Raw genomic sequence first — 23764 nt, forward strand, 5'->3', positions numbered from 1 at the left:
CCTATCCTGTTACTACTATCCAGGTGTGTCGTAATTTCATCCTTTATAATAGACTCCAGCATCTTTCCCACCACTGAGGTCAGACTAACTGGTCTATAATTTCCTGCTTTCTCTCTCCCACCTTTCTTAAAAAGTGGTACAACATTAGCCACTCTCCAATCCGCAGGAACTGATCCCGATTCTATCGAACTCTGGAAAATAATCACCAACGCACCTACCATTTCTCGGGCCACCTCCTTCAGTACCCTGGGATGTAGACCATCAGGTCCCGGGAACTTATTAACCTTCAGACCTAGCAGTCTCTCCAACACCAATTCCTGGCAAATATAAATTCCCTTAAGTTCAGGTCCTTCAGCCACTGTTACCTCAGGGAGATTGCTTGTGTCTTCCCCAGTGAACACAGATCTGAAGTACCCATTCAATTCTTCTGCCATTTCTTTGTTCTTTCCTTCTTAGTAATCCTCTGTTGCTCTTTAAAAGCTTCCCAGTCCTCAGTTTTCCCACTTATCTTAGCTATGTTATACTTTTTCTCTTTTAACTTTATATGTTTATTTACTTCCCTCGTCAGCCACGGCCGCCCATGCCTCCTCCTGGGATCTTTCTTCCTTTTAGGAATGAACTGATCCTGCAACTTCTGCATTATACACAGAAATATCCGCCATTGTTCCCCCACGGTCATCCCTGCTAAGGTATTGCACCATTGAACTTTGGCCAGCTCTTCCCTCATAGCTCCATAGTTCCCTTTATTCAACAGAAGTACTGTCACTTCCGACTGTACCCTCTCCCTCTCAAATTGCAGATTGAAGCTTATTGTATTATAGTCACTACTTCCCAATGGCTCCTTCACTTCGAGGTCTCTGACCAATTCTGGTTCGTTACACAATCAGGAATGAGGCTGTGAGCCTAGGGGGTGGAGAGATAAATGGGAGGTGGGTGGGACTGGGGAGAAAGTAGCTGGGAGTGCAATAGGTAGATGGAGGTGGGGGTAAAGGTCAGAGAGGAGGGTGGAGTGGAGAGTTGGGAAGGAAGGTGGACAAGTAGGACAGGTCATCATGGGTGGTGCCGAGTTGGAAGTTTGGAACTGAGATAAGGTGGGGGGAGCAGAAATGAGGAAACTGGTGAAATCCACATTGATGCCGTGTGATTGGAGAGTCCTGAGGCAGAAGATGAGGTGTTCTTCCTCCAGGTATCAGGTGATTAGGGAGTGGCGATGGAGGAGGCCCAGGACCTGCATGTCCTTGGCAGGGTAGAGGGGGAGTTAAAGTGTTCAGCCACGGGACGGTGGGGTTGTTTGGTGTGGGTGGCCCAGAGATGTTCTCTGAAGCACCGTGCAAGTAGACAGAGAAGACACCAGATGCCACCCTTCTTCAAAGGCCACAATTTCCCCTCCCACATGGTTGATGATGCCCTCCAGCGCGTTTCATCCACTTCCGGCACCTCCGCCCTCAAACCCCACTCCTCCAACTGCAACAAGGACAGAACTTCCCCTGGTCCTTACCTTCCACCCCACAAACCTCTGGATACATTGCATCATCCTCTGCCATTTCTGCCACATACAAATGGACCCCACCACCACAGATATGTTTCCCTCCCCACCCCCTCCCGCTTTCTGTAAAGACAATTCCCTCCATGACTCCTTTGAAAGTACCATGCCCCCACCCTCCGCTCCTGGCTCCTTCCCTTGCCACCACAAGAATTGCAAAACCTATGCCCACTCCACCTCTATTCAAGACCCAAAAGGAGCCTTCCACATCCAGCAGAGTTATACCTGCACTTCCACACATGTCATTTACTGCATCCAATGTAGAGGATGGGGTCTCCTCTACATTGGGGAGACAGGATGCCTACTTGCAGAGTGCTTCAGAGAACATCTCCAGGACACCGTACCAACCAACCCCACCGCCTCATGGCTGAATACTTCAACTCCCCCTCCCACTCCGCCATGGACATGTAGGTCCTGGGCCTCCTCCATCGCCAGTCCCGAACCACCCGATGCCCGGAAGAAGAACGCCTCATCTTCCATCTTGGGACAGTCCAACCACATGGCATCACGGTGGATCTCACCAGTTTCCTCATTTTCCCTCCCCCACCCCCACCTTATCCCAGTTCCCACCTTCCAACTTGGCACCGCCCTCATGACCTGTCCTACCTGTCCATCTTCCTTCCCACCTATATGCTCCACCTGCCTTTCTGACCTATCACCATTACCCCCACTTCCATCTATTGCACTCTCAGCTACCTTCCCTCCAGCCCCACCCCTTCTATTTATCTCACGACCCCTTCGGCTCACAGCCTCATTCCTGATGAAGGGCTTTTGCCCGAAACATGATTCTCCTGCTCCTTGGATGCTGCCTGACCTGCTGTGCTTTTTCAGGACCACACTCTGAACTCTGACCTCCAGCGTCTGCAGTCCTCATTTTCTCCATTTTAAAAATGTAGTCATGATGAAAGGTTGCCTGTTTGATTAATATCCAGAGTATTGGAGGCTGTGAATAGTTCTTGCACTGAGAGTATGATGCCCTTACATTGGCATTTAAATGTATATTTCATTTAAATGTTGAAAATATCAAATGTCAGTCCTGTTACATTTTCCCTTGGTTATGAGTGAGGATTCACTGTTCAAATGAATAAATTAATGAGAAGAAAACAGAAAAGTACTTCCTGGTTTTGGACCAGCACACATCTAAAAATTTAGATAAGAACAATTATTGTGACTTCTAAATTGAAGGGAAAATGCCCTTCCTTTCCCAACAAATGCTATCAATGTCTTTGGCTTTTTACTGCCTTCCTTCATAGGCACTGTATGCAAGGGTTCATTCTTCAATTTTAAACACTGGTGGCAAGTATTGGGAGACTATTATACAGAGTGCATCATAGCCAAAATAATGCTGTCTTTGATCAGCATGTACATCTTTCAGCAGATGTCACTGAATTCTGCTGGAAAAGTGAGTCTTGGTGGATTTTTGTCCTTCCTGAGCCATTGTTGAACAAATATAGGATCCATGACTGCTGTATTGGCTTTGTTTAGTTAGCCAACAGAGGCCAAGAAATGTAACCTGGGATCTTCTAGGGTGTAACTGTGGTACAACAATCACAAATCCTGCAATTTTGGTATCTTATTTGGGTTTGGTTAATGATTTGTCTTGCATGGAATACACGTGTGATTCCATAATTGCATATTTGTTGGAGTCAATTTATAATTTTTTTATGTAACGCTGTACAAATTAATTCATTGAAACAAACATTGGTTTCAACAAGCAATATACAGAAGTCCGTATGCCCTTTTCAGACAACTAACCAAAATACCAGCAGTGTGATGGCTCAGTGGTTAGCACTGCTACCTCACAGCATCAGCGACTGAGTTTGATTCCACCTCAGATGGCTGTCTGTGTGGAGTTTACGCATTCTTCCTGTGTAGGTGTGGGTTTCTGTTGAGTGCTCTGGTTTCCCCCACAATCCAATGATGTGTAAGTTAGGTGGGTTGGCCATGCTAAATTGCCCATAATGTTCAGGGATGTGTAGGTTAGCCATGGGAAATACAGGGTTAGTGTAGGTTGGATGGGTCTGGGAGGAATATTCTTCAAACAGTCAGTGTAGACTTACTTGACAGAATGGCTTATTTCCACATTGTAGGGATTATATTCTACTCTATTATTATATATGCTAATAATATAATTTCAGCATCATTAATGTATGTTACCTCCAATGTTTCTGGTCAATCAACCTCTGGTCACTTTAGGCTGTTGTAATGGCAATCCTGCTGATGATCTCAAGCTACCAAATGGAACCATTGTCACAGAAGTGGAAAATGTAGGCCTTTTCCTTGAAAGTTGGATGGTTGAAACATCTGGACTGGAAACTAACTGTTTCAGATGTCGAAAACAAAACTGCACCACTGGTAACTGTACTGCTTGCTTTGATATGTTGAATCAGAATCCTTGGACCTTGTGCCATCAACATGTAAGTAAAGATTTATTTCTTTTTGCAAATTACACAGCACATTTTAAGTTATGAATTATTTGAATTATTTGAGTGCAGTTGATGAAACATTAATAAATCGTTCTTTCAATGTCGCAGTGCAATTCACCAATGTCAAATTTTAAGAATACTACAAGTAATAAAATGCTGACAATTCAATGTGATTAAATTTATTTGGAATACCCTTTTCAATCACCTTGCAGGATGATCAATTCAAAGGGCTCTAAGAATAGACTAATTTACAAATAGTGGGAGGATCAAGCATTCATGAATCATTTGTATATATTTCTACATTTCACAATATAAACTTTGAGTCAGAAAAAAATTGTATGGTTACTTTCTTTTGAGTATGGTTCATTTTTAAGTTGGAGTACTTCTGAAGTAATCAGAACCCTAGTAAAATCATTATGAATACTCTAATTATGATGTAACATTTGGGGTATATAATACTAGTTATTCAAATAACAATATTTGGAGGTATATGGTTTTTTTTAACCAGGTCAAAGGATGATGAATTAAAGGATCCTTTTTTTTATTATTGTTTTTCACAAATGTCTGTCCACCTCAAGGTTACTCCAGAAATATTTTGTGAACTGTGGATCAGGGATTTCCACTATGTGACACATCAGTGTGATGCTTTGGCTTTATATGCAGCTGCTTGCAATAAATACAATGTTTGCATTCCCTGGAGGACTCCAGAATTTTGTCGTAAGTTTTTAGTCTTGCTAACTTTTAATGATTACTACATAACATTTAGTTAGTATAAACTAAACATAGTAAATGCCCCATCACATCTGTTTTTGCATGGTTGAACAGTTTGCTATCAATATTCTATATTGATACTACAGAATGGAAATGAAGAAAAAAAATCTAATGAGGGGCTTACTTCCTCTCTTTTACATTGTTTCACTGCTCGCCTTATTATATTGAGACTCACACTAATTGCAGCGACAAAGTGAATATGTAGTGTAACATATGTAAGTAAATCTCCCTTTATTTACAAACAAGCACAATCCTTTGCAGCAAGAAAAATAATTTAAAAGCCACCAAATTAGCAGTTTTACATAATTTTTCCTGATTATTTGATATAGATTGGCTGTAAATTCGGCTCACACACTGGAATAGGGCTGGATTTGTTGGAACCTGATTCAGGGTTCCTAGTCTCATTTCTGGCACTATACCTTTTGACAAGGTGCAATAAGATTAGATTAGATTAGATTACTTACAGTGTGGAAACAGGCCCTTCAGCCCAACAAGTCGACACCGACCCACCGAAGCGCAACCCATCCATACCCCTACATTTACCCCTTTAACCTAACACTACGGGCAATTTAGCATGGCCAATTCACCTGACCTGCACATCTTTGGACTGTGGGAGGAAACCGGAGCACCGTTTTTGAAGAGTGAGTTTGGGAGATCATATAATCTTTCAAAATCCCCTGTGCCCTATCGCAACCTACAGAGAAATAAGAAACACATCTTTAAAATATTTAGCATCTAAATTAATTAAATAGAACAAAGGTTGCTAGTTCGGTGATTTGTTGTTGCTGTATTATGTAGGAGCTTGTGGAAGCCAATGCAATGACATTTACAGCAACTGTTGAGTGTTTGAGGATCTTAGACTCAGAGTTAATAGAACATAGAACATAGAAAAGTACAGCACAGAAACAGGCCCTTCGGCCCATGAAGTTGTGCCGAGGATTATTCCTAATCTAAATAGGAATAGGAAAAATAATCTAACCTATGTACCTCTCATGTGCATGTCCAGCAGTTGCTTAAAAGTCCCTAATGACACTGCTTCCACCACCACGGCTGGCAACACATTCAATGCATTCACAACTCTCTGCGTAAAGAATGTACATCTGACATTTCCTTTATGCCTTCCTCCTAATATCTTAAAAGTATGACCCCTTGTGCCAGTCAATCCTGCCCTAGGGAAAAGTTTCTGGCTATTGACTCTATCCATGCCTCTCATTACCTTGTATACCTCGATCACCTCTCTTCCTCCTTCTCTCCAAAGAGAAAAGTCTGAGCTTAGTCAACCTCTTCTTAAGACAAGCCCTCCAGTTCAGGCAGAATCATGGTAAAACTTCTTGGCACCCTCTCCAAAGCCTCCGTATCTTTCCAGAACTGGACACAATATTCCAAGTGTGGTCTCACCAGGGTCTTGTGTTGCTGGAAAAGCGCAGCAGGTCAGGCAGCATCCAGGGAACAGGAGAATCGACGTTATGGGCATAAGCCCTTCTTCAGGAATTCCTGAAGAAGGGCTTATGCCCAAAACGTCGATTCTCCTGTTCCCTGGATGCTGCCTGACCTGCTGCGCTTTTCCAGCAACACATTTTCAGCTCTGATCTCCAGTATCTGCAGACCTCACTTTCTCCTTACCAGGGTCTTGTAAAGCTGCAGCAAAACCTCACGGCTCTTAAACTCGATCCACCTATTAATGAAAGCCAAGACACCATATACTTTCTTAACAACCCTATTTACTTGGATGGCAACTTTGAGGGATGTATGCACTAGAACACAAAGATCCCTCTGTTCCTCCACACTACCAAGAATCCTGTATTTAATCCTGTATTCACCTTTCAAGTTCGACCTTCCAAAATGCATCACTTCGCATTTATCCACTCATACTGACTCAGTAGACAAATATCGTCAACAACCTTCATTTCTGTAGCTGTGATGCACTCTCTGATTAGCAATGCTGCACCCACTACTCTTTTTCTACCCTCCCTGTTCTTTTTAAACGTTATAAACCTTAGAACATCTAGCAAACATTCCTGCCCCTGTGAAACCCACGTCTCCGTTATGGCCACAACATCATAGTCCCAAGTAGTGATCCATGCTCTAAGTTCATTATTCTTATTTCTAACACTCCTTGTGTTAAACCAAACATACTTTAACCGATCCCTTTGTTTCATCGCGTGAAAAACCTTTCCAATAGATTCACTACATACTGTCACTGCCCCATCTACAACTACCTCCTTCTCAGACATGTAGCTCTGGTTCCCACCCCCTTGCCAAACTAGTTTAAACCCTCCAGAACCACATGAACAAATCTCCTATCCAAGACATTTGTGCCCCTCCAGTTCAGGTGCAACCCATCCTTCTTGTCCAGGTCTCACCTTCCCCAGAAGTTTGGATTTTAGACCAGTGGCATGTGGAGTTTGGTCTGTGTGTATGAAAGGGTTTAATGATTAACTTGTCAGCATTTCTCAAGTTATGGCTTTTATACCAGTATTATTGAGGGAGCAACTCCTGGAATGAAAATGGGAATTTGTTTGTACTGTGATTGATTTACAATCAGAGAGGTTTTCAGCCAAGCGTGGAAACCGTTTGACTGGATAATTTGAATTTTTAACAAGCCTAGTGAAGAAAGGCAGAAAGTTTGAATGGGCACAAGAATGTCAATGTTTCACAACTATGCAGACAACCTTATTGACTTTGTTATGCTGAATTATGAGAAGGCATCCAGACTGGCTGTTGATGCCAACAACATTGGTGTTTGGGCTATTTTACTGTGAGTTGGGGCTTGAATGGACTGTCAGTGATTTTTGAAATGAATTGACTGTCTGTTAACAATAATCTTCAGCAGTTGATAAGGGGACATTGAGTCTGGGTAGGCTCTATAACATTTTGAAATATACACCACCAACAATGTGGCAGAAGATGTTGTTTACAAAGGATTTTCTTGGAAACATTTCAGGGCAAGAATTTCTGATTATTCTGGGGGAGCTTAATTCTCCAATTGTATGATTTGAAATTAACTCATGTGCCTGGAAAAGAAAATGGTATAGCAGTCATTTTATTGAGAACACATATGAAGGATACTGAAAACTGAAATGCTCATGAACCTATGTAGAATATGGTTGCTGTGTAACTCATTGCATGTTTAATGTCAATCTGTTACTACTATTAATGTAACATAGAAATAGTGTTAAGAAAATTTTTTAATGGGTAATGAAGTTCTTTTTTAAGATACATTTTAGGTTACGTTGGTGTGAGATTTCTAGTTGAGCATTCCAAACCAGAAGAAAATGGTTAGAAATCTAAATGGATTATTTGATGGGCAGAACGTTTAAACTCAATTGAGTGACTAATCAAAGAAAAGACCATCAAAATGGCACAGTGGCTCAGTGATTAGTACTGCTGCCTCCCAGCGCCAGGGACCTGGGTTCAATTCCACCCTCGGGCAACTGTCTGTGTGGAGTTTGCATGTTCTGCCTGTGTCTGCATGGGTTTCCACCGGATGCTCTGGTTTCCTCCCACAATCCAAAGTTGTGCAGGTTAGGTGGATTGGCTATGCTAAATTGCACTTAGTGTTCAGGGATGAAAAGGTTAGGTGCATTAGCCATGGGAAATGTAGGGTTACAGAGAAAGGGTAGGGAAATTGGTCTAGATGGGATGCTCTTCGGACGGTCGGTGTGAGCTTATTGGGCCAAATGGCCTGTTTCCAAACTGTAAGGATTCTGTCATTCTGAATCTGTGAAAATCTCAAGACTAGGAATTGAAAGAAGCAATTAAATCAAAGCTTTGGTGTTTGAGTACTATAAAGTGTTGATAGATCAGATTTTATTTCACTGCATATCATGAAAACTTTTAAATTATGTTATTTGTAAATAACTTGCTTTATTCTATTTCATGACTCACTTCTGTTTTATTGTTAAAACAAAATCTGCAACATTGAATGCTTGTGCTTTAGTGAAGGACACCATAGTAATCGAAAGCAACAAAAATGTAATCTATTGAGCCAGATTTTAGTCTGCCATCTGACTTGGCCAATAATAACTTCAGGTGTGATCATAAGAAACACTTTTGACGTACTTTTCAATTTTGAAGGGGAGATGACCTTAATGGGTCACATCTTAAATGTAAACCACTGAGTGAACCTGCATAGTTCCTCCTTGCTTCTTTGTGATTCATTCTGTAAGATATTCAGGCAGAAGAGCTGCACTTATGGTGGTTGTTTAATATGCTAAATTTTGGAAGTGTTACTTTGATAATTCTGTAATATGATTCTGCTATTTTACATACAGCACTTAGCTGCCCCGTAGGCATGGAGTACCAACCTTGTGTGCCAGCTTGCGAAAGTAAAACATGTCAAAACAAAGACTTCTATTTGGAGCACGACTCAACCTGTTCATTTGTTAGTGAGAGTTGTGTTTGTCCTCGAGGAACTCTGCTGCATCAACCAGACTCTAACTACTGTGTTACAGAGGAACAGTGTGGTTAGTATATCTTGCAGTAGTTTAGAAGTATGCGCAAATAGCATTAACTCCACTCGACAATTTGCTGGCTATTTGATAGTTCATTTAGTAAATTATTGGCATATGTTTCCTATTTATTTTGAGTTTAATACAGAAGTGAAAGTAGTACTAATGACCATTAGTGTTCCAATCTTTGTCCTTGTGCATGCATGTACTACATTTCACAGACAATGTAAAATAAAGATATGGGATGTAAGTGGCTTGGATTCTGCAAAATGATGATATAATTTGCACAAACAAGACCAATGGTGAGATCTTGACAAAGGTGAACCATTTTCCCATAGTTTGCAAACTGCCTCTCAACAAAGGCAAACATAGACAAAGAAACTAAGGAAAGCCTCCTGTGTGCTCGCTCAACCTTCAGCCAATTTAAGAAAAGAACATTTGAGGATGTCAAACTTAAGTTTAAGGTCATAGTTTATTTCTATGAGTGATTGCCGCATATCCATGTGCTTTCAAGATTTGAACAACCCACAATAGGCCTTGCAAAGGATCAGAGAAATAACATCAGGGCTGTCTTTACAAGATTCTTCAAATCCAGTGATCAGAAAGATGGTTGAATAGGACCATCTTGTCTCATGCCAACATGACAAGCATTGATGTGAGAATCACTCAAAACAACTCTGTTGAGATGGACATGCTATCAGATTCCTAGAGCAACCAGTTAACTTAGAATATCACTTGGTGGCAGGAGATGCTCAGCAGGATTAAGCACATTCTCTCAAAGCAATCCTGAAGAGATCAAACATTCCTTTCTGTCATATTGACTTGTAGCTGCATGTTATACTTGCGTTGGGCTCCATTCCCCTAGGGTTTATTTATTAGATTTATTTCAATGCAGAGGTATTTTTGTTCTTAATTCAGTTCATTTATAGAACCCAAAACACTTTAGAATTTACAGAGGCTTCTCCAGACAGATCTGAAGATAGCTCCATCACATTGTGAACTTTCTGAGGCTGTGGGATCATGCCAGTTCTGGATTGTAGAAGGTTGCCTGCTTGATTAATATCCAGAGTATTGGAGGCTGTGAATAGTTCTTGCACTGAGAGTATGATGCCCTTATGTTGGCATTTAAATGTTGAAAATATCAAATGTCAGTCCTATTACATTTCCCCTTGGTTATTCACTGTTCAAATGAATAAATTCATGAGAAGAAAACAGAAAAGCACTTCCTGGTTTTGGACCAGCACACATCTAAAAATTTAGGTAAGAACAATTATTGTGACTTCTAAATTGAAGGGAAAATATCCTCCCTTCCCCAACAAATACAATCAATGCCTTTGGCTTTTTACTGCTTTCTTTCATAGGCACTGTATGCAAGGGCTCATTCTTCAATTTTAACCACTGGTGGCAAGTATTGGGAGACTATTATACAGAGTGCATCATAGCCAAAATAATGCTGTCTTTGAAAGCAATTGCTTGTCTGGAATTATTGCATTGTTGCTGGTCGACAAATTGTCCAAGTTTGCCATTTTCTTGTTGGGTAATCACTAGTTTCGCTCAATGATACCGTCTTTTTCTAGCTGTTGCAGTTTTCACGTCACCTAGGCACAGATTACAAATGATAATTGTCTCAGATTTTGTGAAACTGGCAGAGCTATTATGGTAATAATAGGAGCATGACAGTATCTTTTCCCAGGCTCTATAAATAAAGAAGGGTAAGGGTGCATATAGTCTGTATCATTGATCACTTTCATGTGCATTCCAGTGGTGTCTACAAGTTTGAATCAAGCTTTGGCATTTGGCTATGTAGGAAATGAACCTGTCCAGAGTGGAATTTTTGTACCAGACTGAAATTATGTTCATTGCTGAAACTGAAACAATAGAGTTGTCATAAATTTGAAGTCTGCCTATTGCAGGATTTAGAGGAAATTACAAAAAATGTTGATGTTTGTTGAACTCGGCACTCAAAATAGATTCTCTTGTGCCATCTTCAATAAGCAATACTCATGATCTTGACTAAGTACTCCTTAAAATGATCTGGTGTTTTGCATTTTGAGATGGATTCTCCATGTAATACCTCACTCTCAGGAAGAGCCATGCAATAAGTTAATGAAGTTATTTTTGACATTTTTGAATCAATCCACTGAGAGATGTTAGTAAATACTTCTAGAGTAGGTACGACATGAACCTGGGCTTCCAGGTTCTGAGACAGAGACACTACCATGGCACGACAAGAGCCCTTAGCTGAAATCAACTTGCAAAATGATTCCACTTTGGGCATGAGTTGTGCTTTGCCTTTACGCTGAACATGGAGATGTGACATGGTGAGCATCTCCAGTATATTTTGTCCCAAAGTATTTTCAGCAAGCACTTAAAGCTGTATAAAACGCAGATGATATCATCTGTGAGCTGTGTCAATACTCACTGGCTTTCTGCTCTATGACAATATACAAGTACTGCTTTCTTGTAGACTGCCACTACATCTGTGTTGTTCATCTCCATAGTGAGCAAGTGGGTTTTGAGCCCTGAAATGTATTGCCTGCTCCCCCGCCCCCCCCCTCCCCCCACAGACAAGTAAGATTCTCCCATTAAATAATGAAATGATGCTGGGACCTGTATATTCTCCAACATCCCCATTGACATATATTATACCTGTTTGCTATCAAATATCTTGCTTTTCACTTGGTGTTATCATCTAACCGATGTGTAAGTTCCAAGTTACTGTTTGATCTTGATCTTCTTCAGACATGAGAGAGAGGATGCATGATTTGGCCTCTTGATTCATGCCCATTTACAGGCAGCAATGATCCACACACTCCTATTTGCTTCAGAGATGTGAATAATCTACAAGAGTTAAAAATCATACAACACCAGGTTATAGTCCAATAGGTTTATTTCGGAGCTCTGCCCCTTCACCAGGTGGTTGTGGAGTATAAGATCATAAGACACAGAATTTATAGCATAGAATTTATGTCTTTCAGTGCTTCCAAATAAACCTGCTGGACTATAACCTGGTGTTGTATGATTTTTAACTTTGTATACCCCAGTCCAACACCGGCATCTCCAAGTCATAACCACTCGAGAAGCACCAGCAGTGGTATATTTGTAAGATCCTCCATATCTAGTGGCAAGAAAGATGATTCAACAACAGTGAATTCTTCCCAGTCAACATATATCAACAAGGCACTGATCACCCAAAATCTATTTTGCTGGATAAGGTTTCTTGTTCCTTTGCTCAGCATCTGACGCAACTGTTATACTCAGAACTCAGAGTGGCAGCAGGATAAAGAAATCATTCGGCAGTGTCCTCAAAGCTTCCCTGAAGAGGTCAAACTGCCCTGCCGACACATGCGAGTCCCTGGCTTGTGATCGACTAAATGAAAAAATTATACACATCAAGGGACTTCATGGTCATGGAGCGGCATGGCAAGAATGCGCACATCTCACAACAACTCATCTGCCTCAGCATTCAAACACTACCTGCCCCACATGTGACAGGGTCTACAGATTGCTCATTGAACTTATTTCTGATCCCATCAAAATAAAGTGAAGCAAGTTATACTCACTTCTGAGGGACTGCCAAATAAGATGAAGCCAAACCACTGCACAAAGGCATAGCTAAAAGAAGCAAACTCATTGATAGTGTGAAATTAAAGCACACATTTAGTTCCCTCAAAGTTTAAATCCTAAGCTTGGTAAAGCAGAAAACTTTAAGTCATATTGATTATTATTATTTCTGACTTTCTTTCAGCTTGCACAGATAATGAAGGCCAACCACGGGCAGCGGATGAGACCTGGAATGGATCACATAAAGGATGCTGTATGTACAAGTGCTTGGGGAATGGAACTATTGTTGCAGTGGAACCTGAATGTGTTGAAGTACCATCACCAATGTGTGAAAGAGAAGGAGAGATAATTATTGATGTCATTGAGGAGGGAGCCTGTTGTCCAAAGAAAATTTGTGGTATGTGTTAATTATTACAATAAAATTATTACAATAGTTCTGTTTAGAGCAATGGAAGTGTGAATTCTTTTGCATTTTCTTTTCAAAAAAGGCAAAAATGACCCAGACCTCTCAGACTCCAGTTAGCTGGAGACCAGGTGTACTCAGACAAATAGAGCTATGGGATCCCTAGGAGCTCCCGACACGCGGATGATGTGGCAATTACCCAGGAAATTAAAACTCCCAGTCAACAATTAGGCAGGATCTGCAGCCCAAAAAGTCTCCAACTCTTAGAGTCCAAGACCTAGGGTTGTAACTCACTTAACTGGATAGTTACCCAGGAAGGGTTAAAGCTCTGCCTCTTGTCTAGCGATAAAACTGAAGCCATTCACCAACTCACCATTTGACCCCCAATCATGGGCTTTGACATCTACTGAATGCCTAACTCCAGCCCCACCCTCAATAGATACTGACAGCCCCTTGACATTCATGTGTGCCCAACCCCCACAATCAAACATAATTACTGCATTCGGTAATGAAAAGTGAAGCAGCACTATTAGCTCCATTTATCTTCCCAAGGAGTAGCAATCACATTGCCAATCTGCACTTTTTTATTTAGAGGTCCAATTCAAATTCTTGTGAAACATGGAGCATACCTGATCTGGGAACCATCCACTACAACAAAGGATCAACATTGGAGGCAAAGCCATGTTCCCTTCAATTAGTAACAATAGCCAAGCTCAGGGTTTAAAGGTCCTAAGGCACTTTGTCAAGGAGCGAAGGTAACTATGTAAGATAAGTGGGCGACAGGTAAGTAAATGAGGGAGGATGGTGTCGGGAAGGTCAAGGTGAAGGTGAGCTTTGGGAGGTGAGTGAGGGTATACAGGTGACAGGTCAATGGTTTAGAGGGTAGGGTAGATCAGGTATTTGGAGCACATCACGTCGGTGAGAGGGTGGTACTAGTCAGAGAAGAGGGGCTCAAATATTAGGGAGGAGGGGTTTGGCTATCGGTCAGTATCAAGATTTGGATGATGGTCAGGTATGTGGAATTGCGGGTGTCACTGGCATAATTAGAGTTACAGCAGTGTTAAATGTCTACTTGTCCGGTAAGTAAGTGGGAGCCCTCCAAAGTCTTCGACTTAAACTCACAGTGTAGAGTTTCTTGCGACTTCCAATTACTGAGTAATTGTCTATTGGAAGTTCAAATTTCCTACATGATTACCTCATATTCAAGACTTCAGAGAGGACCTGGAGGGCATCTGTTGGGTATGCCTGGTCTCCAACGATCTGGCCCATACTTCATTCTTTTCTCTTTCTCAGTGTGTCTTTTTTTTTGGCTTTTTGACTTGGTCTATATTTTCTCATTTGCTCATATTTTGTATTCCAAAGTCATTTATTTCCTGGTTATCCTAGCTGCCTCAGAATGATCACTCTCCATTTGGTCTTGCTGTTTCTGTTCTCTAACTACTTTTGCCACATTCTATGTTGGCATAAACATTAAGTCAAACAACACTGATGAATTCTAAAAAGAAAAAAAATTAAAGACATGCTTAAAATGATTAGAGACAAATTGTCATTTGCCAGAATGAAGTATTTTAGGAGAGTGATTGTGTATTGCATTGAATTTTATAAGTTTAGACGATGTGAAATTTCAATCAGACCATTGAATACAAAGTAATCCATAAAGATTGATATCAAGCTAAGGGGCATATCGGGACCTGATTCTAGTTAGGCGATTACTGTTTGAACTGATTTCCTTATCAGTAGGGTTTCTGTTTCTTTGAAGGTAATCAAAACTTTATTTAAGGTACTTTCTCATTCAGTCTGCCTTTCAATTTTGCAGAGTTTCTATTGTGGGTCAGCTGATGGACTGGAACTTTAATTAAGATTCTTGAACTTGATTCTAATCTTGACTCTAATCTCCAGCATCTGCAGTACCCACTTCTGCCTGGAACTTTAATTAATTTGGCTCCTATTCCATGAGATAATGGGTGGGTGTGGGAAGGGGTACTAGCAAAAGTGATAATTTTGCTCGTAACTTTCTTCAGTCTGATATGGGTCTCAGACACTCTGGCCAGAGCTTCACTGAGTTCTGCTTTTTCATAGAATGGGTACTGCTGTTGTATTGCTCCAGGATTAGGCTCCTGTTACAAGTATTCTAATAATTCCATCCAGAGAATCCAATGCAGAATCAATACAGTGGAAAGTAATGCTGACTTCTGCATTTCTACTCCCTTCAAAAGATTTGCAAAATTTCTGTCATGCCTTGCCATAGACAAAAATTCAGGGCAAATGAATTAAATTAAAATATAACTTTGAACTTGCAGTATAGTAAAGTATACTATTCGTTAGCACACATAATGATTCTGGAAAAGACAGAAATAAAAACTATTGAACTGTGTGTATTTTCTGCAGAGTGCAATTTGACCATTTGTGGAACTGATGTTCTGACATGTGAAAATGGAGATAAATTGGTGATCGGCTACAGTGCCATTTCTTGTTGTCCTGAATACCGATGTGGTAAGTTTGCAGAAAATATCAGACTGACAATTTTGGAGATGGGTGGGGGTAATTTCCACTTTCAGTGATGATGCAATGCTAATGGTTAAGGATCAGGATCTCATTAAATTTGACAAAATGAAAAATAATCTAGACATACAACAGTTGGCTGATCCACAGTCACCAATGACATGTAGCAGGAAGCACATCTTGGTGCAGAGTTTAAATACCTGGCTGTAAACATTCCAAAAATAACCAGTGTAAATGTAAGCAGACATTTTTCTTAACTTATTTCCAGTATGTTGGCAAATATTAAAAATGGCATGATATATAGAGTGAATTGATTGTTTGAAGCAGAAGACACTAACTGGTATAGTTGTATGATTCAAACTTGACTTTATTTAATGATTTCAGTGATTTCTGTATGTTCTTAATCTTCTTCTTATTTAATTTTAATCCTACAGGGAGTAATGTGTAAAGTTTTCATTATTCTTGTTGAGTTTGTAAGTGGAACATTCAATAAAATATAGACTTTTTGATTTTGCTTATGTTTGCTTACAGAATGTGATCCTCTGGCTTGTCCAACTAGTTCACCACCAATATGTAGAGAGGACCAATTTCTTGTTGAAGTACGAAAAGATGATTCTTGCTGCTTTTCCTTTCAGTGTGGTAAGAAAACTTAGTTCAAACTTGGGCTTTCATTTCACATTTTAACTCATTTCCTAAGCAAAAAAAGCAATTGCCATTGGCAGACCAACATATGAACTAAAGCTTGCCATGTGAATCAGCTGAGCCTTACCTGATTATCTAAAGCTGACCTTCCCAATCTGAGCACCTATGCCTATGCACAACTCCCCCAGACCTGCACTATCCCCTTCAATGCTTATTTCCTACCTTAATCCTTACCCAATTATCACCTTACCTCCTTGCTCACCTACCTATCATTTAATACTCTTACCATCCCCAGTCCAGTTACCTTATGTCTTATACACTGAGACTTTGGATCTTTAATTCCAAGATTACAACAGTTGCTGTTTGGCCTCAGGCTTTGATCCTTCACTGTATTGGAAGGCCCAGAGATTAAGCACATTCCAAGCTTCTGAAGAGGCTTGCAGCAGAAATTCAGACCTGTAACTGTGCATCTCCAAGATTGTGCAAGTGAAAAGAAGCCAGAGACACAACCAGCCTCTGATTACCGCTTCTCAGAAGATTTGGCCTGAAGGGAGGTGCTTAAGTGTGCTAGTATCCTCTTTGAAAGACAACAAATATCATTGGACTTACATTACATTCCCTAATGGGACCTGCATAGACACAGTACAGGGATCGCATGATGTTTTTGACCTATTCTCAATTGACATCAGTTAATTACAGTCCATTTTAAACTCACAACATGCGATAGAACTAAAGGTGTAACAAAATTATTAACACTGGAGACATGACACCACTGGGTTCTACATAGGATTAAATGGCTTACATTTTTCCACTGTAACATCAAAAATCTGACAACTAACCTTAAATATTTTCAATAGATACAATTATTGAACTTCAGAGTATGTTGAGTCAAAGTGGGAAAAAATATTAAATAATTAAGTGCCTGTTCTAGCCTTGAAGAATAAATACTTTAATTAGATACACTTGGTTTATTCAGCAAGGTTAGGGACAATGCTATTTTTAAGAATTGTGGCTTCTGTGTGAAACTCATTGGCTGTATTAGTTGATATTGTATCATGATTTTTTAAAAAGTAGCAGATAAATATTGTATAATGTAATTAATGTGGATTAAACCCGCGATAAATATCAAACACTGCTTTCCAATTCAGTGTGTGAGTCGTGTATTGACCCAATTCCTATATGCAATGAGGGAGATGTTCTTGCAGTAGACCTTAACACCACTGATCGCTGCTGTCCATCATACCATTGTGGTAAGTGCAATAAGAACTTTCTCATTTATAATCTATTTGCTTAGCAAGTCATTTAAAGTTACATGAGTATTTTGAAATAGAAGTGATGTTAATCAAAAGTTAAAGCATTTGTTACTGTGGAAGCAAATAGTTATCCATCTTCTGCTTATCCTATTTCTTGAGTAAGTTTTATGCATGTTCATTAAAAAAAGAGCATTAGGAGAAAGGTGCATGTGTAACGGTGCCTCAGGTTATGATAAAAGAAGGGAGTTGAGTGCATAAACAAAAAACTGGATGCTGGAAATCTGAAACAAAATCAAAACTTGTTGGAGAAACTCAGCAGTTCTGGCAGCATCTGTGGACAGAAAGCAGAATTAATGTTTCACATCATAGTCATGGAGCCACACAGCATGGAAACAGACTCTTCAGTCTAACATTATCCCAAACTAGACTAGTTCCACCTGCCTGCTCCTGGGCCATGTCCCCCTAAACTTTTCCTGTACTTATGTGTGTTCATGTACTTTTCCAAATGTCTTTTAAACATTGCAATTTACCATATCCACCACTTCCTCATGAAGTTCATTTCACACGCGAACCATCTTCTTTGTAAAAAAAGTTTGCTCCTCATGTCTTTTTTAAATCTCTCTCCTTAAAAATGTGCTGCCTAGTCTTGAAATTTCCCATTGTAGGGAAAAGACAATTAGTATTAACACTACTTATACCTCTTATTACTTTATAATCTTCTGTCAGGTCGCCTCTCAACCTCCTTGCTCCAGTAAGAAAAGTTCGAGGAGAAAGTGAGGTCTGCAGATGCTGGAGATCAAAGTTGAAACTTTATTGCTGGCACTACTTATACCTCTTATTACTTTATAATCTTCTGTCAGGTCGCCTCTCAACCTCCTTGCTCCAGTAAGAAAAGTCCCAGTCTATCGAGCCTTCCTTTATATCTCAAACCTTCCATACCTGGCAACGTCCTGGTACATCTCTTCTGAACCCTCTCCCGCTTGATAATATCCTCCCTATAACTGGGTGAGCAGAACTGGACACAGTATTCCAGACGTGGACTCACCAATATGCTGTACAACCTCAACATGACTTCCCAACTCCCAAAGGACTGAGCGATGAAGGCAAGCATCCCAAGTGTCTTTTTAATCACCCTGTCTATATGTGGTGTAAATTTCAAACAATTATGTACTTGCACCCTAAGTCCCTTTGTTCTGCAACACGACTGATTAATTGTATAAGCCCTACTCTTGTTTGTTGTATCAAAATACAATATCTCCAGTCACTCTTCAGAGACTCAGATCCTCTCTCTGAAGAAGGGTCACTGGACTCAAAACATTAACTCTGCTTTCTCTGCACGGAGTCTTATGCATGTTGTATGAGCAAAGCTTTATAAAAGATGGGAAGAATGGAAGAAGGCCACAAAGAGATACCTTGCCTGACAATTGTGAGCAAGTATTCAGTTTGTGTGTCTGTAATTTGAAGCCTCCCTCTGCATTTTATGAACTTGATCTCTCTTTTTCCTTTACATTTCCTTTTAGGTATGCCTCTATTCTTTTACCCTGATGGTTTCTTATTTTTATAGCTAGGCTTTTACCCCTGCTCAAACCTTTCCTAAGTAGTTCCATGAGAGGATAATTACTGTAAGAAATTACTTCTGAAATTTTTGTATACTTCGAGTGTACAGTGCCATTACAATTATTATCACAAATTATTTTTTGTATTCTTGACTCCAGTTGTCATTTGCTTTGGCCTATTTTATTCTGAGATTTTCAAAGAAAAGCTTTGACTCATTTAAATTAAACAATAACTTGGTAAATCTTCCTTTGCATTTTTTGCGTTTTAACACTTCTTGTGCTTTCCTATTTTCTCCTTAATTTCAGTCTGTGATGAAAATTTGTGCCGTCCTCCTGACAAGATCTGTACAGATGGAACTAAACTAGTGAAGAAACCTGTTTCAGGAATCTGCTGTCCTGATTGGCAGTGTGGTAACTATGAATCATTTCTTATCTTATTGCACTCTTTCATAGGAATGAAGGATGTGTCGAATAAGGCAGCATTTGTTGCCTGCCCCTAAGATGACCCTGAGAAGACAGTGGTGAGCTTGCTTGTAAATGTTCGAATACACAACTTAGGAGTAAGAGGAGGCCATTCAACCCCGTGAGCCTGGTCTGTCATTCAATAAGATCATCTGATTGTGACCTCAACTGTCCATTCCCACTTAGCTCTGATACCGTTTAACTCACTAGTTATCCAAGAATCTATCCACCTGTGTCCTAGAGAAAAAAATAATGAACCCACTTGCACCAAACTTTGGAAAAAAGGTTCCAAATATTCATGAGTCTCTGAGAGAAAAAAAAATTCTCTTCATCTCTGGCTTAAATAGAAGCCCTGATATTTTTAAACTGCACTCCGCTATTCTGGTCTCCCCACAAAGGGCAACATCCTTTCAGCATCCACTCTGTCAAGATCCTTCAGGACCTCAGTAAGATTGCCACATTATTCTAAACTCCAGTGGATATAGGCCCAATCTGTTCAGCCTTTTTTCATCAGCGAGCTCCTGCATTCAGCTCTCAGTTGTGGAATGTCTCTCATCTGCTTCTAATCCATTTGTATCCTTTCTGAAATAATGAGATCAAACTGCTTACAGTACTCCCGATGAGGACTCACCAATGCCAAAACAACAATAACGAAGTTTCCCTACTTTTATATTCCATTCCCTTTGTCGTCTTGAAATGTTACAGTCCATTTATATATATGAAATTATATATCACTAAAAACGATGTTTGAACAGATCAGAACTCCCCATTAATTTAGAGTTTGTTTTATTTTACAGTCTGCAAATGTGAGAACAGTACTATTGTTTCATGTCAGGTGGTAAGTACATTTAGTATTGGAACCTTGCATATTGTAACCAAAAACCAGGTATGCATCTAAAATGTGGCTCAAAACATAGGGCAGAAAGGGTAGCTAACATGTCCCCTTTTAGTATGATTTCAGATTTTAAAAAGATGAAATTTGCAACAGGTATAATGTAAATGCTGAAAGCCTCTAACCAGTTCCCTGAATGTGTTTATTAGTTTCCATGGTTATTAACTTATGGTAAATATGAAATTAATCTTATTATTCAGAATGGAGTTTGTTGTATATATTCACTGATAACAGAAGACCAGCACTTTAAAAAAAATCTTGTCCAGTGGTCAAGTTGATAAAGTTCCAATGTTTGACAAATTGATGTTTCAGTTGATCTGCTGCCTCTCTTTTGTCAATGAGAACCAACTAAACTGTTCATGCCATTATGTATTGGCCTTTAGCTATAGAGGTATAAAGATAGCATGCACATCTCTGTTGTTTCTCCTGGCACTGTATGTGACACTGATTTGAAATGTAGCACTGCTGCTAGATTTAAAATCAGTGGAAATATTTCCTGTTTAAATGCCGAACATTTGTACTGTAGTAGCCTGTACTCGTGAGAAGGCTACAAAATGAACGTAGGCCTACCGAGTTACTGGGTAGCACCATAGATCACATTCAATAGTATTCCACCCACAAGCTGTAGAACTGAAAAGTTACATATTGACATTAGTTCTTCTGCATGGTTGACCTCAGTGTGGCTTTCTGGTGATTGATGGAGATTAGCTTATGCTTTTATTTAGAGGCAAATCTAATTGATGAAAGACAGTTCAATTACACCATAATTCTTGGTTTCAATGATGTTAAATACAGGATCCTTGCAACTTTTCATGTCCATGTTCAGTGACATTGATGCAATGCGATATAACTGCACTTTTAAATACATGTTTTTGTGAAACAATAGATTCTGTTTATATTTAGTATAGGTACCTGATGAACAATTTTCATGTTTTAATTGCTCAAAAAATACTGAAATATTCACAGAGACCAGTTGTGGTTTTTCAAGTGACATTTGGCACACAGAATGTTAGGGAAAGGCTTTGATTTTTATTTTAATTAATTCAGAGTGTGTGGACATTGCTAGTTATGCCAGCATTAATTGCCCATCCCACTTGCACTTCAGAAGGGGATGGTAAACTGCCTTCTTGGATTGCAGCAATCCACTTGGCATAGTGCCCAAAATGCTGTTAGTGAGGGAGTTACAGGATTTTGACTCAGTGACACGAAAGAAACAGCAATATATTACCAGGTGAGGATGGTGAGTGACTTGGAGGGGAACTTGCAGGTAATGGTGTTGCGCTTGTCCTTCTAAATGGTAGTGGTTGTGGGTTTAGAAGGTGCTGTCTCAAGAACCTTGGTGAATTTTTGCAATGCGCCTTGTAGGTGATACAGACTGGTGCTATTCAGCATCAGTGGTGGAGGGAGTGAATGTCTGTTGATGTGGTAGAAATCAGTTGGGCTGTTTTGTCTTGGATGATGTCAAGCACTTTGAGTGTTATTGGAGCTGTACTTATCCAGAAAAGTTGCGAATATACCATCACTCTTCTGACCTGTCATGTAAACTGTGGACAGGCTTTGAGAAGTCAGGAGGGGAGTTACTTGCTGCAGGATTGCTAGTCTTTGAGCTTCTCTTGAAGCCATTGTATTTATAAGGTTATTTCAGTTAAATTTCTGATCAATGTTAACCACCTGAAAGTGGGAAATTCAGCAAAGTTAATGTTATTGAATATCAAGGGTGGTGGTTAGATATTTTTGGGACTTGTATGACTTAAATATTATTTGCAACTTGACAGCACAAACCTGGACGTTATCCACAGGGACACTGATATAGCTCAAGAGAGACTATTTAATGAATGAAGGTTTCTTTTCATTCTTATATACTTTGCAATCTACCATTTGGCACAAGTAAATAATATGAAATGACCATAAACAACACTAAACAGTTACAGAGTCAGTCTCTCACAGACAGGCTGGGCCAATTGACAAGTAAGATAAATGGTTTCCATTGTAAGACTGAGAAAGTTCCTAAAGTGCCTGTGTCCAGTGACTGTGTCCCTTGAGAATACAAACAGGTTCCACTTAAGGTAATTATCTCTCTATAACATTAACAAGTTTCTACTTTTACTTGCGTTATTGTGGTTATTTTTATATGTGTAGCTAAATATTTGTGCAGTTCTGATTTGAGCTTACATTCATTATATCCTTTAAAAAAATCAACAAAAAGTCACTTGACACCAACCTCCCAGGCTGCTATATACCTATGTATCTCTTCTATACATCTATCTGGTTGTCTAATTAACTTCTGTAGCTATTGGGTACCCACGATTGTTAATAACTAGAATACAGCCTGACTACTGAATGTATTCTCAGGCTGTATGTTTCACCAAATTCAGTAATTTTATTTTCAACTAGTATTTTATTATTAGGTTGCAATAGTTGGTCTGTTATTTGTTGTAATAATTTTTGTTGAAATTTTTCTTAATGTTATAGAGCTTGTCTGTAACTTTTTGAATAATTTACAATTTAACTAATTACTTTTTATGTTCAAACAAAAATTCAGGGAGAAGTTCTAACAGAGGACCTTGACTTTCAAAATATTTGTGGCTGTACCCGCTTGATCTGCAGTGAGTTCCTTGTCTTGTAGCTTTACCTTGTTACTTCTTGGTTAATTTATTCTAGTTATAAGCTTTAATTGAATTGCGAATGTGCCAAATGCCTTCTTCAGCACCCTGTCTACCTGTGACTCCACATTCAAGGAATTATGAATCTGCACCCCTAGGTCTCTTTGTTCAGTTACACTCCCCAGGGCTTTATTGTTAACTGTATAAGTACTACCTTGATTTTCCTTACCAAAATGCAACACCTCTCATTTACCAAAATTAAACTCTATCTGCCACTTCTAGGTTTATTGGCTCAACTGAACAGGGTTCCGTTGTACTCTGAGATGATCTTCTTCCATGTCCACCACACCATCATTTTTGCGGTCATCTGCAAATTTATTAACCATACCTCCTACATTCACATCCATATCCAATTTTGTACAAATGATAAAAAGCAGAGGATCCAGAACAAATCCTTGTAGCACACTGCTAATCACAGGTCTTCAGTTTCAAAATCAATTCTCCACCACCATACTTTGTCTCCTACTTTCAAGCCAATTTTGTATCCAATTGGCCAGCTCCCCCTGGATCCCAGTCGACATGCAGAACCTTGTCAAACACCTTGCTGAAATCCATATAGATGACGTATACTACTCTGCCTTCACCAATTGTCTTTGTCACTTCTTCAAAAAACTCAATCAAGTTAGTGAGACATGA

At 39.6% G+C, this 23764-nt stretch overlaps 1 protein-coding gene across 2 annotated transcripts in view; it reads left to right on the plus strand.

The window, feature by feature from the left end:
• The window catches only part of otogl (otogelin-like), a 216746-nt gene that overhangs the window by 165910 nt on the left and 27072 nt on the right, over window positions 1-23764 (plus strand). For both annotated transcript variants that reach the window (XM_043709667.1, XM_043709668.1), the window contains exons 42-51: window positions 3740-3960; window positions 4548-4686; window positions 9015-9206; window positions 12940-13152; window positions 15547-15651; window positions 16192-16299; window positions 17451-17552; window positions 19418-19522; window positions 20371-20411; window positions 23008-23071. In XM_043709667.1, coding sequence (XP_043565602.1) covers window positions 3740-3960; window positions 4548-4686; window positions 9015-9206; window positions 12940-13152; window positions 15547-15651; window positions 16192-16299; window positions 17451-17552; window positions 19418-19522; window positions 20371-20411; window positions 23008-23071 — 1290 coding nt within the window. The remainder of the gene's footprint in view (window positions 1-3739; window positions 3961-4547; window positions 4687-9014; window positions 9207-12939; window positions 13153-15546; window positions 15652-16191; window positions 16300-17450; window positions 17553-19417; window positions 19523-20370; window positions 20412-23007; window positions 23072-23764) is intronic.

The sequence above is a fragment of the Chiloscyllium plagiosum genome, chromosome 19 (genome assembly GCF_004010195.1).
Source record: "Chiloscyllium plagiosum isolate BGI_BamShark_2017 chromosome 19, ASM401019v2, whole genome shotgun sequence".
Lineage (NCBI taxonomy): Eukaryota > Metazoa > Chordata > Chondrichthyes > Orectolobiformes > Hemiscylliidae > Chiloscyllium > Chiloscyllium plagiosum.